At 44.2% G+C, this 13,859-nt stretch overlaps 3 protein-coding genes across 3 annotated transcripts in view; 1 reads left to right on the top strand and 2 right to left on the bottom strand.

The window, feature by feature from the left end:
• Window positions 1-1,643: 1,643 nt before the first annotated feature.
• BBA_10214 (uncharacterized protein) lies at window positions 1,644-5,357 on the bottom strand (the record flags this gene model as incomplete). The annotated part of the gene is made up of 7 exons (XM_008605311.1): window positions 1,644-1,650; window positions 1,825-1,844; window positions 1,986-1,992; window positions 2,356-2,454; window positions 2,684-2,832; window positions 3,144-5,219; window positions 5,283-5,357. 7 exons carry the CDS (start codon window positions 5,355-5,357, stop codon window positions 1,644-1,646), a joined length of 2,433 nt encoding a protein of 810 aa, XP_008603533.1.
• Window positions 5,358-7,881: 2,524 nt separating this feature from the next.
• Window positions 7,882-9,840, bottom strand: BBA_10213 (platelet-activating factor acetylhydrolase; the record flags this gene model as incomplete). The annotated part of the gene is made up of 1 exon (XM_008605310.1): window positions 7,882-9,840. The coding sequence occupies one exon, from the start codon at window positions 9,838-9,840 to the stop codon at window positions 7,882-7,884; it is 1,959 nt and encodes a 652-aa protein (XP_008603532.1).
• A 2,233-nt stretch (window positions 9,841-12,073) lies between these two features.
• Window positions 12,074-13,859, top strand: part of BBA_10212 (nonsense-mediated mRNA decay protein, putative) — a gene marked incomplete at both ends in the record, with an annotated part of 3,371 nt that continues 1,585 nt past the window's right edge. Inside the window, 2 exons of the mRNA XM_008605309.1 lie at window positions 12,074-12,305; window positions 12,358-13,785. Coding sequence (XP_008603531.1) covers window positions 12,074-12,305; window positions 12,358-13,785 — 1,660 coding nt within the window. The remainder of the gene's footprint in view (window positions 12,306-12,357; window positions 13,786-13,859) is intronic.

Genomic DNA, 13,859 nt, shown 5'->3' with positions numbered 1-13,859 from the left:
TAGACTAACTATAGATTAGGATTAAGCTATCGTTATAATTAGATCCTAGCTTAAATACTAGAATAGTTAAGGCAAGGGGTATTTACTTAGGTATTATAATATAACTTATTTTATATATACCTAGGCATATACCTTATACTTAATTCTTTTTATTCCTTTAATCTTAGCGTTATATATATATATAAAATACTTTAGGGCCTATTTACTAAGATACCCTAAGTATAGGTATTACTTTACTTCCTTATTTATTTAAGTAGGTAAAGGTATAGTAAAAATATACTTTAAGTGTTTATTATTATCTTTTACTACTATATTAATTAGATCTTTATACTTAAGGTAATTTTTATCTTATTAAAGTAGTTTAAACTCCTAGAAATAGAGGTTCTTATTTATATATATTAATTTAATAATAATATTATTTTTATATATACTATATTAAAGGGTATTATTAAAACTATATATCTAAATACTAATAGTCCTTATTAGATTTACTAAGATAATATTTATATAGAAATAGTTAATTAGTATAATATATCTTAGAACTATATTATATATTCTATATATACTTTATATATCCCCTTTAAGTATATAAGTCCTATATTCTAGGATTATATATTCTAAGTCTCTAGCTTTTATAGTACTATATTTAATATAAAAAAATCCTTTATTAAAAAACTTCCTATTATTAATAATATATAATTTAACTTTAATATCCTAGATTATACTATTATAAAGCCTATAATATAATCTTATAGCTATTATAACTATATTAAGTTAGTTAATATACTATAATATATCTAAGGAGAATAAGAAATTATTAGCTATAACTCTTATCTACTTAAATATATATATAAGATCTTTATTAGGTAGGTTAATACTTACTTATACTTTTAATTAATTATTTCCTTACCTAGGTAGATAATAGTATTTTATATTAGAGAATTAAATATATAATTACTTTTACTTTAGCTTTTTTAAGTAATTAAGAATTTCCTTTACTATTATATTAAAAATATTTTACTTATATATACTATATATAGATATATTAATTACTAAGTATATAAATTTATAATTAAATAGTTTCTACTTATAGCTACCTTTTACCCTTATTATTCTTCTATAGGGGTAATTATAAGAACTATATTTATTATTTAATTTACCTTTAAAGCCTAAGTTATTAAGTTTAGGTAAAGTAATAGTAAAGGTATATATAGCTAAGTGTTTTTTAAGTATAGCTATATCTTAAAAGATTTATATATAAGTTATAAAAGAGTAAAGAGGTCTTTAATTTTTATAACTTCTTATAATAATTATTTATTATTATATTATAGTTTATAGCTTATTAAAATTAACTTTTACTATTTTAAGGAATTTTTTAATAGCTAATATACTTTTAATTTTAAGAATCTTATAATATATACCTAGTATATATACCTCTTCCTACCTCTTAATCTACTTAGAGGCCTTTATATTAGTAAACTTTACTATATTTAATATATTATTATAAGTATATAATACCTCCTTTCTAAAGTCTTCTTATAAAAGAGCTAGTATATTATTTATAATATATATTTTCTATTTTAAGGTTATATTCTCTCTAAATTATAACTTAACCTAATTCTATATAACTAGTTTAATATTATTTAAAACCTAGATATATATTAGATTAATTAGTTTTATATATATTTTAAAGTTTTTAATTATATAATTATAATAATACTCTTCTTTCTTAAGTTCCTTCTTAATATTATTATCTTTTAGGTTTAATACTATTATAACTCTTTTTAGATATATACTTACCTTTTTTACCTCCTTTAGACTTACTTTTTTAAGCTTTTATTTAACTATTTTAAAAATTAATAAGCTTAGTTTAAGTAAAGTATTATTAGGGTAGTTAAGGGTATTAAGGTTTATATAGTCTTAGGTATATAGGCTCTTAGTTTAATTTTTAAAAGCTAAGAACTAAGCATCCTAGGTCTTTAGACCTCTAAGCTTTTAAGTAATAGAAGATATAATTAATTTTAATAAATTAATCTTTAAAATTTTAAATTAATTACTTATTAAAAAAAGACATTAGAATTAAAGCTTAGTTCCTTTTAAACTATACTAGGCTTATAACTCTTAGTAATTAGTCTCTAGGCTTATAATTAGTAAGTTAGCTACTTAGAGGTATAGATAATAAGAAACTAGTAGGTATAAGGTTTTTTAGGTAATGTAATTCTATTGTTGTGTGTTTACCTAGAAGAAACCGTCTTAGGGGAAAGGTACCTGGTTTTGTGTGGGAAATAGGGGCTAAAGTGGGTACCTTTTCCCTTCCTCGGTTTATGATTGGTGGTTGGAAACACAGCACCTTACTGGTTGCTGTGGCCCACACAGCCTGCTACAGCCACGGCTTCAACAGTTGCTTTGCTGGTTGTCGTCATGCCCCGCGTGGCTAGTGGGAAAAGGGAGTGGCTGATGGAGGGGCAATAGTGGCTTGGCACACGCGAGGAGTATCAAAGCACACACGGCAAAATGATGTGAAATGTCGTCAATTCATTATTAATCTAAATGAACACTGGAAACTATGGCCTCAATAATTTGACTCGCTAATTTGTGAAAATTGTGTCAATGTGCCTTGGTGTGAGCTTCCCCACAAAGTACGCTTCGGGAGGGAAGTTGTCAACTTCCGTCAGCGACGAACGATAGCTCAATAGCATCATCATCGTCGTCGTCGAAGCATGCTTCAGAAAAGAAGTTATCAGCGACGAGCGATAGCTCAATAGCATCGTCATCGTCGTCGTCGAAGTACGCTTCGGAAGGGAAGTTGTTGGCCTCTGCTTCTTCCCTGGCCTAAGGATGTTGTGAGATGTGCGTTTGTTATTGACGTTGCATTGGGAGTTCTTTGTCACACCACTCTTGATGTGTGCGCTCGTCATGCACGTGCTTCTCGCGACAGAGCTCGGACAGATACAAATGAAATAGCCGGAAGGCTGTAGTCTCAATGACAAAGGAAACTCATCTGGAAAGTCGTAATATGTGCGGTTTTTTGTGGTTGTGTATTAGTCGATGGATCAGTGAAGTCGTTCCTTGACGTAGACCATTGCGGCCAATCCGGCGCAGCAGCTTGTGCTCATCGCGTGTTTACACCATGGGCATTTGACCGTCATCGAGATAGCACCAGCGAAGTCCAATCTGTCTTTGGGGCTCAAGACAACATTGGGATTCACCATTGCGTCATACAGTTTGCTGGGCATATCGTGATAATACTTGCATCCGCAGCATTCAACGAAAACTTTGGCAACTGTATCGCCATTAGCACGCTTGGCGGGCTGTGCTTTAGGGTTCCTCGGAGACAGTTTAGGAACTTCAATTAATGAGAGATCCGAAATGCTCGAAGTGTCGATATCATTGGACCGCAACCGCAAAGCTTCATGCTCAGTGGCCGGTCTTGCCGATGGCATTGGAGGTAAAGCAGCCATGACCTTTCGAGCCGCAGCCTGGATAGGATCAACCTCGCCATCGACGTCGTAGGCGCCATGAATCGAGCTCGAGGAAACAAAGGAACAGGCCTCGCTGGGGTAGGCGTTGTCGTGTAATTGAATCCTAGGTAAAGTGAATCGTTCCGACTCCCCTGAATTTCGCGGGATACCCTTCTCTGACTGGGGTCTCGATGTATTGGGCGTGCTTGGCATCGAAACAGTATTGAAGCAATCGGATGCAGAATCTTCTGAGGAGCTAGAAGTGATTTGAGGAACATCAGAGCGCTGAATAGCCCACTCTTGGCTGTTCCAGAAAGCCTTCTCGCCCTCTTCCTTCTCAAGTTCGGCCTTCGGCTTGACAGTATGCTCAATCGTGTCCATAACTGACGATTGAAGATTCTCCCAGGAAAGGCTTGCACTTGGCTGCTTGTTATCGTCTTTGGCAGCTGTAAAAGACAAATCGTAGAAGGAAGAAGAATCAGTCTCTAGTGGCACATGCATGAGAGGAGCGCTGAGGACAGGCATTGACGGACTGCCGCTCGTCATCGACTCGCGCTTTGAACTTCGACGAGGAGGCTCTGGAGGTGGGGTCTTTTCCTTTGCGTGCTCAGTATCGCCATCGCGTCTAGCTGCTTCTTCGGAGCTAGCATCTGATTTGTTTGAATCATCGTGAGTGTTTGAGGCCGGCTCGGTGTCTTTCGCGACGGGGCTTCTAGACGATGAAGATTTGCTTGATGACCTTAGGCGAACACGTGCGCGCCATTTCTCAATGGTACTGAGGTCTGGCACTGGTGGGGCGGTTGGAGATACCAACGACATCGACTTTGCCTTTGCAGTTGCAAAAGTATTAGGAGGATAAGCCCGAGAACTGGTACTCTTCGAATCTGTCGCGCGGGGCGGCGGGGGTGGAGACTTGAGAGATGTGTTGCTTGTGCGCAACGCAGGATGGACATTCGGGAGATCGATTGCACTCTGCAGATTCGGGTCTCTTTCGCTGGCAAGATGTTGCTCATATTCAAGTTTGATACCCCCAATGAATGGACGCTCCTGAGACTGATCAACCGAAGAACGCCGGAAGTCAAAAGTTGATCTGATGAGGGTCGAAAATGACCCGGCACGGGAGCGAGGCTGCTTGTAGAATGTCGCCTCCTTGGAAGTATTGTCAGAAAAGATCATGCTAGAAGGCCGAGGCTTTCTGCCATTGCCTGCAATCACAGGTTCAGATTGGTTCGGCTTGGCTTGAGCAAGTGCACATGGCGATGGATCTGGAGGAGGTTTACTCAGGCGGCGAGGTTTTCTCGTAGCTTTTGCTTCGTCCCTAGCTCTCCTCTCCTCCTTCTTCTCTTGCTTTCGTTTATCATAAGCCTCCCAGCTAGGAGACTGGCAGACGGAACTGTCAGTTCCGGACACCGGGTTTGGAGAAGCCTGAACGGTAGAGCTGTATGGTACAGAAGGCGGAGTGTCGGCAATATTTCTGCTGCTTCGACGAATCTTCATGTTGATGGCGGGCTGGCGAATAGCAGAGGCCGATGGCTTAGACGAAGCGGTATTGACATCTATCACCAGCTGGGGCTTTGGTGCGTGAGTCTGGAGCGGGAAGCTTCTTTGGCGTTGCTCGCTTTGGCGGCGCTCTTGCACCGTTTGGGTTTCGATTTGGCGACCCTTTGTTGCAGGCCGCTGCCCTGACGATGATGGAAGACTGTTGAATGTGACTCCCGGGTTTTTAGACTGGTTCGAGCCGGTGCGCAGTCTCTGGCTCTGTGACGCAGGCGTTTTAGCGAGCGAGCATTGATGATGCTGGGAAGAGGAAGTGGCACTCACCATGTATTGCTTCTCAAGATCCAGCATGCGCTGCAAGCTGTTTGAGCGAGTCTGACGAGATAGAGTCTCGGCCATGATGCGCAAGTATGATTATAAACACTTCCAAGAGCAAGGGAAAAAAGTTCCACGCTTCGAGGCGGGCGCGGTGCAACGTGAACGAGCAAGAGCAGTGGACTAGTCAGGTCGCACACCGCAGCGCACAGCGGCAATGACACGACAAAGAACGGTCAAGGGGAAACACTGCAGGTCGTATGCGGGAAAGCGAAATTGCACTAACAAAGCGGCAAGGCGTGGATAATAAATGTGCCGAAATGATCAAGAGCCAGAGTGGACGCAGATAGCCTCGTGTTACTGCGCAGTGGTGTAACAACGCGTGTAAGTGTAAGCCCACACGAGAGGAAAGAACCTGCTTGGACTGATGGGCCGAAATGGAGATATCGCAGAGCTCTGGGGTAACACAACAGCTGCTGAGCAAAAATAGCAGGAAAAAAGAAAGGCAGGGGTCGAGGGGTATATAGCTAGCTTTGGAAGCTACGCCGTAGAGAAACGAGAATGGAAAAGGCTTTCGACAAAAACGGTGTGGGTGTGAGCGGACAGTGCAGGTCCCAGGCTGGATGGCCATCTAGTGGTAGCGCAGTGTACCTGCAAAACAAAATACGAGGAGGCTTGGGAACTTGCAATGTGGTTGGCTGTGGAGCTAGCTGATGGCGGAGGGGGGGAGGGGTTTTTTCTTTGCTGGCGTTATGCGAGACGCTGAGGGAGCTGAGAAAGGCCTGGACGGGCGTTGCGATAGGGCTACAGTGGTTCGAGTGGGTGTGTCGGAGCTTGGCTTGGTGCAAGAACGCTGGGCCATGTCTTAAAGGGTGACGATGATGAAGAGAAGGAAAGTTGCTGATTGCAAAAAAGTTTTTGAAGCACAAGGGATTTGTTTGTAGGCACCTCAGGCATGCACTGCACATGTACAAGGAGCTCGCAGCTGGCAAAACGGTTGGCAGCTGGCAAGCAAACCGCTTTGCACGCAAACTCAGTATTTCGAGGAACCCATAAACGCATTGCCTATGTCCTCCACCTGCAACGTCGATGATGGCATCACTACAAACCGGCAGATTTCGGCTCTGACGACAAGACGGCTGCGCCGCCAAAACGAAAAAAAATCTAATGACTTGCTTCTTTTTGCGCATCCAAAACGCAGGGATCAGCGCTGCCAACTGCCCACCTCGTGTCATTCAGCGCCCACTGCACTCGCAGCACGCAGCACCTGCAGCCAAGATTCAAAGAATACGAAGTGCAGGCCTGTGCCCGCCAATAGAGCACGGCGGGTGGCCCGATCTGTCACGACAGCGGCCCCCAGCCTGCCGCCGTAAAAATAGCCACACAATGGGGCTAGGAATGTCTGGTGGCCTGTTGATGATTAGGTTCTTGGCTCTCTCTTTGCTTCAGGCTAACTACCTATGGATCCCGGTAACAGGTTTTCTAGCGAGATGCATGACGCGAGACAAGCAAGCTTGCTGGTACATCCGGCTGCTCCGCCCTACAAGGGAACAATAAAAGCCCCGGTCAGCTTCCATCGTCATTGATGTCGTACAGGCCGGAAAATATACAAAATTTGGGTTTGTCATCTACAAACTGCGCGTGGGGGATTTTGTGTTGAACATTCTTCATGTGCCTCCGCTCCATCTCAACTAAATTCTTTTCCGATGTGTAACGGTATTCTTTTAGACTGAGACAGGGACGGCAACCTACCTGACACTGGTTAGAGCCTGACAAGGCTGGGCCGATCATTTAAAAGAACGGCGGAATGGTCTCGCCTTACGGATACGATACGATGATACAACCTTGATCCACACAACAGCTCGTATTCTTGACATTAGTTCTTTTCCAAATTCAGCTCAGTAACCTCTTCAGGTCGTACAAACTATATAACGTTAACGCAAAGGATTTGCACAGGTTGAACATTCTCTAGTTTGCCATTTTGTCTCTATATCGCGTCTCACGGTCGTCTTCAAGCACTCGGCCGATGCAACCCAGTAGTTTCAGGCGAACATGAGGCAAGCCGCGCCACGATCCTCATACGCGGAGCAATGACATTCACTTGAGTCACGACAGCATCATAAAATTAAAGAACGGAGCTCAGTGCTCTCATCACATATATGGAGTAATTGTCTCCACGTTTGTTATGTAACAATGGCGTTGCAAGGTGGCCGGAGTAAGTGCAAGACAACTGCGGGCGATCCCGCCCACTGCACGGCCACGCAGTTCCCCAGCCCCACGCCCGCATACAATTTTTACGCACCAGCCACCCGTAACTCGCTCCGTGTTGCCTCCTCCGAAATTTGAAACTGCAGAATGAATTCTATGTCTATTCAGTAAAATTTGTACAAACCTACGCCATGCTCTAATTGTACAGATGCTCGACACCTGCGCTATGCGTGCATCTTCAAACAGAAACAGGGGTATGGAGAACAACGAATATCGAAAAGCAAATGCCGTAAAAGGAAAAAGAGGGAAACGCAAGACTTGTGAATGATGTACTTGTACAAATGAAATCCTCCGTTGCAGTGAATAAAAGGACAAGGCAATGGTGGGATGTGGACTCTGCTCATGCTTTGAGGAATCGTCCGCGGTGCGCCTGGACGTCAGACTCTGCAGGGCTAAAATGCATCCAAATTTCCTGGCTCACAGAATAGCTGCTGCCGGCCATTTCTGTATCTGACGGATCGTCTCGAATCAAGCTCATGATTGTTCTGCGAACGCTATGCCAGATGCTCTTCATTCTCGTCGAGAACTCATTGGGGATCTTTAGCCGCACCGCTACCCACTTGTCGTCGGGCGCATGGTCCGTCTTGAGGGCTTCGTCGGGGTCGCTAACAGGTTCTCGTGTGCAGAGAAGTCGCTCAGTGCTCCACGTACGAAATTTTGTTTGCTCAGGTGGCAGTGTCGCCTCCAGAAACTCGAGCGAGGCGACAATGGTGAGGTAGAATGCGCGGCTGGGGCTCACGAGGGACTTCATGATGAGACTCATCCAAACGGGATACAGGACGGCAAAGTCTGTCATTGCCAGGTGAGTTGATCCTGCAATCGTGAGCATCCAACACAGAGCACCCGAATCTCGCGCCTCATTGCAGAACGAGACGACACGGTCATAATTCTCTTTCCAGTGCATGAAAGCCTCGGACGAGATTGCAATGATGGGCTTGTTGACACTGTTTGACGGCTTGTCGCCACCGGGAGGCGTGGCCTGACCCCAGGCGTCCAGGATCAGCCCCGAGGCGATCCATGTAAGCGAGTCGTCCCGGCAGAGTTGTACTGTCGTGGCTCCGCCAAAAGAATGCCCCATCACTGAGACTGTGTTGAGAAACATGCTGCCCTTCCAGTCCTCCCACTGAATCCCGATGAGGCCCATTGAGCTGGATCCAATGTTTCCCTTTTTGCGCAGATTCAACCTCGCAACCTCTTCTCCCTTGCCGTCATTGATGAGGCCGATGACATGATATGCTTCCTTGATCTCTTCTTGGCGAAGCTCAATTTGTGCAGACCTCAAAACCCGATCCACGCCTTGTGGATTATGCGGCGACGTATCCTGAGCATTATCTTTGGGTAGGATGTAGTCAACGACGTAGTATGGATTGACACCTTTTTTGCCACGACCACGCACCTTTTTGCCGCCGGCGTCCTTGCCCGAATCATCATTAGTGTAGATTTTGGCTGTCGAGGACTCAATCTCCGCAGGGTCAATGTCTTCCGGCAGACTGACATGTGTTCTCGCACCACTGCCATCTCGGTGTTCCATCGCGACTACAATGAACCCAAAGCTTGCAAGCTCTCCACAGATGGCGCTGTAGCATAGTCGAGATCCGCCCAAGCCGTGGCTGAAGATGATGACGGGAAACTTGGGCCGCATGTTGTCGCCCTGCGCTTGTCTTATTCGCTCGCCCTCGGGACCGCCCTTTCGAGGAAACGTATCGGGCCAAAAGGATGCCAACTTGGCATTGCAAAAGGCTGGCAGTTTGGTGAAGAGGGTTGTACAGGCTAGGTAGCCAGTGACGGGTAGCTCAGGTATATTTAGGAATTTGGCGTATCCTTTGGCAGTTGCTAGTCTGGGACGTGGCATCCAGTCTACACGGTGCAGGCCCTTGAGGCCATCTTTGCTCTTGGCCTCCTTTCGCAAGTCACCCGGGTAGTAGATACCCATGAGCACCGTGTCCATGCGCAAAACTGGCTTTCCATTTCTTTTCAAGCTAGATATGGGTCGCGGATTCCGCGCAGGTACTTCGATATCCATATAGCCTACGCTGTAAGGACCTGTATAATGTGGCAGACGGTGTAAAAAGCGTTCTCGTAACGTCTTGTGTGGCTTGACTGCAGAATCGCGAAGATCTTGCATGTCGCCTCTCGGTTTCGCGTGTTCAGTGCCCATTTTCTCGATAACTCGTCCAATATTGATGGCGGACAGCTGGTCACGCGACTGCTGGAGACTGTTGGACGCGGACGTCACCAATTTAATAGTCACGATGAGATGGATGGTGTCGTCACTTGAAATTTTGAGTTGCAGTGTCATGGTGACGTCACCCAGGCAGGGAGCCGTTAGCATGTGTAGAGATCGCATGGCGTACCTGCAACCCGTGCTAGGCGATGCCACAGAGTAGGATAAACGACATAGACAAGAAAACTAATCGCAGAGGCCTTATAGAAAATATATGAGGGGATAGTTTAGCAGATCAAGCATAGTAGTAATCAGCACTGCAATATACTAGGAATAGCAATACAGCACAGCAGAGGAGTATATAATAGTCATTCCTCTTTACTTTTCCCCCGGCCTGATAAGTATAGAGAATTTAGGGAATATAAATCAATTGATCAATCAACTCTAGATACGATGAAAAAATTGCGAGGAGAGGCGACTAGGTGGCTAAGCACTGCTATAACTGATTTACTTCGAAATCTTTGGCTTGAGATTTTAATAAGAGTATCTTAACATTAATTTTTACGTCTTTAGCTGTGTTATTGATAAATATTCGATGGTGGTATAGCGCTATGTAACGTGGCTGAGATTAGTGGTAGAATTTTTTTACACTAGTATACGACGACAATGCAAAAATAGACCTAGTAAAACTTATGTTAATAATCTATGGCCGGGATTCCTCATCTCGCTTGCTAGGTAATATCTCTAGCTGAAGCAATATATACTTAAATAAATACGCATTCTTTCACAGCAATAGGCACTTTGGCCGAGTGGTTAAGGCGCCGTGTTCAGGAAATTAATTAATTCCCTTGACTTCGCGGTCCGAAAGGGCGTGGGTTCGAATCCCACAGGTGTCAAATATCTTTTTGCTTTATCTAGATTTTTTATTGCTTTTTTCTTTACCTCTTATATAGAGATATTTAAATTTTATTAATTTTTAGACTATAATATTATAGATACTTATATAATATCTATTATTAGAAAACTTAATTATATATAATAAACTAGATAGATTTACTTTTCTCTTATTTAGTTTTATAATAACTTAGATAATACTATTCTAAGAGGAATATTACTGATATTTCTTAGAATTTCTAACTAACCTAAGTTATAATTTTATTATTTATAATATTAGTATAGTAATTAAACTTATATTTTAATTATATTTTACTTAAGAATATTACTTATATTTTATAATTATATTTAGGCTATTATAGCTGTATTTATATAGTTTCTTAACTTATAGACTCTATATAAAGAGGAGTAAATACTAGATCTATATATGATTCTAAATTTTTTTTACGATAATCTCACGTGTAGTCTGTATTAAGAGATGATTAAATAGAGATTTATTTGGTTGGCGAGTTTGTCGGTCCTTTCAAGTGGTGCCAGCTGTCGACGGTCTGGCAGGTCGACCGACAGACGCATATCCTCCGAGTACTTTTATTCGGTGAAGGAGGATCCTAGCATGGTGGATTACGTTATACTGCGCCGTAACAATACCCTCGGCACAAATAGTCACACCCGCCGGACGTCTTCTTCGAGTGTGTTTCCCACCAACGAGAGGTAAAACATGCATTCAAAACTAGTCTTGACGTCTGCGAAACTCGAGCTTAGTGATCTCGAAGCTGTCTGAGACAGCTGATAGGAAATGATAGAAGATCCTTCTACAACAACGCGCGGCGGCTTGTGAAGTGTGTACCAGTTCAAAGGCTTTGGAGGCGAAGGCCCATCTCGCAACGTCTTTGCTGATGCTAAGGCAACATGGCCACGAGGACCATGCCGGATCAATATCAGACGCGGACGAATTGAGGGATATAAAGAACATAGTAGATCAATGTATCGTTGAAACAACTTTTCTCTGCCTTCACAACCAGATGGCTGGAAGAATAACGGTTCTGTCTCCCATGACAACACCGAAGCAGTCAAGAAACGCACTGCTCCAAACAGTCAGAATGAACTAATAGAGGGCCCATGTTTGACGAGATTGCACATTACTTACCTAGCCAGACGATCCAGGTCTGCTCCGTTTGCAGACTGTCACATTGCCACTCACTTTATGCTCGTTTGCAAATCAAGTCAAAATTTTCAACCATTGCCAATCGCTTCTGCTTGTTCCCCCCTTACCTTCCTTTCCCTTTCTGCATCTTCATCTTCATTGTGCCCGCGTTAGTCTTTCTGACTCTTCAGACAGTCCTTTTCTTCAAGCACGTCAGTACTGCCACCGGGAGCCTCGGACTCGGTTGGCTTTTGTATCGTCGTCGCAAGAGGCGGCCGATTTTCTCTTCTGCCCTCCAGACCGGCAAAACGCCAGTATAACAAGCCTGTCATGTCTAAGAAGGCACAGAAGGTGCATAGCAAGGACTGCGCCATTCTTCTCGGAGAACCTTTGACACCCGTCATTGTGGCGCAAGCCCTCGATCGAGTTAGCCTCATCTCTTCCAAGTTCAAATTGATAACGGCACAAGATTGTGATCCTCTCCTGGGGTACACAATTGAAGTCGACCTGGCCAAGAATCAGGCGTCGAATGAGACGCTTGGCTTCGGTGTCCGATACAATAGTGAGAGATCAAAACCAACACAATTTCATGTCCATGACTAACATAATTCAAGGTCGTCGAGGGCTCATTGACGCAGAACTGGCAACCAAGCATGTGATTAAGATCAAACTTCCTCGCAATGTCACCATCGTAGTCGAAGACGCCAGACAAGCCCTGCCAAAGTACTCGGAAATCTTCAGCGGAGCCTTTCATGACGAAGCCTCTGTAATTCATGTTACAGTGCCCGAGAATTCTGAGCCAACAGTCGAGGGCTTTGGTCTGCCTTTCAGCGATCGTGAGCATCCACAACTGGAAGGCTGGCTACGTGGCAACCAGCCGATGGCGGGATTTTCTCTAGTTGACATCATCAAGCAGAAGAAAATTTCCTTCTTCATGGATCTCTCGGTCAATGAAGTCAACAAGAAATTTTTGCAGCCGTTACCTGAGCCGTTCAAATTTCCATATCAGACTGTCGGCGCCAAGTTTGTGGACTACCGCGGGCCTGTCAAAATGCACAGAGGCCATCAATTTGCGCCAAGATTTGTACTCGATAGCGATGACGACCACAACATCGCCGTAAATCATACTGTGGTCCAGGATGTGCTGTGGATCTACGAAGCCGCCCACGACATCAAGAAAATGAGACGACCTTTGTACTTTGCATCTTGTGTCAATCTAGATGGAAAAGTGAAGTACTACGTCGTTTTTTCGTTGCCGGAAGACTTCTGGGCAGCTTACGGTGATGCCTGGCGTCGACTAGCAAGCTTTAGCCGCGTGGAAGTGAGTTTGTATGACTCAGAGGCAGGCAGTGATAGTGCTCCTTGCGAAGAATGGGATGGCACTATCATTGAGGATCCGGAAAGCATCCCGCGCTTTGTCGAATGCCATGAACCCGACGCCCGGAAGGACTTGGTCATGCTGATTGAACCTTCGAAGCGGCCGGGTAAAAAGCCGACTAGACGACAGGCGTTTGAGAACCGCTCAGCGGCAAACCGGGCAAAGCGTGATGGCAAAGGCTACTGGGCTACCATCTTCATCAACCCCGAGGTCCATGAAGTCCAGCGGAAGATCACGTCCACAGACCTGTTTCTAAGCACATCAAATCCAGCAAATATCGCCGGATGGAACTTGCCAGTGACAGGTCAACGACCACCCACGGCAGTGCAGCTGCAAAATCAGGTGACCATCATGGACCGGATGCACCTCCACCGCGTTTTTGTCAGAGGTGCCGGTTTTTGGGAGTGGCAGATGAAGGGAAGCGGCGTAAATGTTCCTCGCAGCTTGCCGGTGGTGAACTTTCTGGACCTCGGAAATCCAGCACTTGTCAAAGCAATTGTTGAGGAAGCACTCCCAGAGGACCGAGCTCGCTGGGCCAATTATCTTCAACGCCGTCTTCTTGGCTTTGGAATCATAGCGGCTGCCCCGGGTACCGGAAAGACGACCATGATGGCTAGTGCAGTGCTTGCTATGGCTGCGCGATTAGGCAAAGTCCTTTGCTCCGGTCCGACTCATGTGGCGATAAGCAACTTCGCCGAGCGCATCTACAAAAGAAGCTGCGCAGTTGTCGAACGCTAC

This window comes from Beauveria bassiana (genome assembly GCF_000280675.1).
Source record: "Beauveria bassiana ARSEF 2860 unplaced genomic scaffold BBA_S00100, whole genome shotgun sequence".
In the NCBI taxonomy this organism is placed as follows: Eukaryota; Fungi; Ascomycota; class Sordariomycetes; order Hypocreales; family Cordycipitaceae; genus Beauveria; species Beauveria bassiana.
This window is presented reverse-complemented; position numbering and strand designations above follow the sequence as displayed.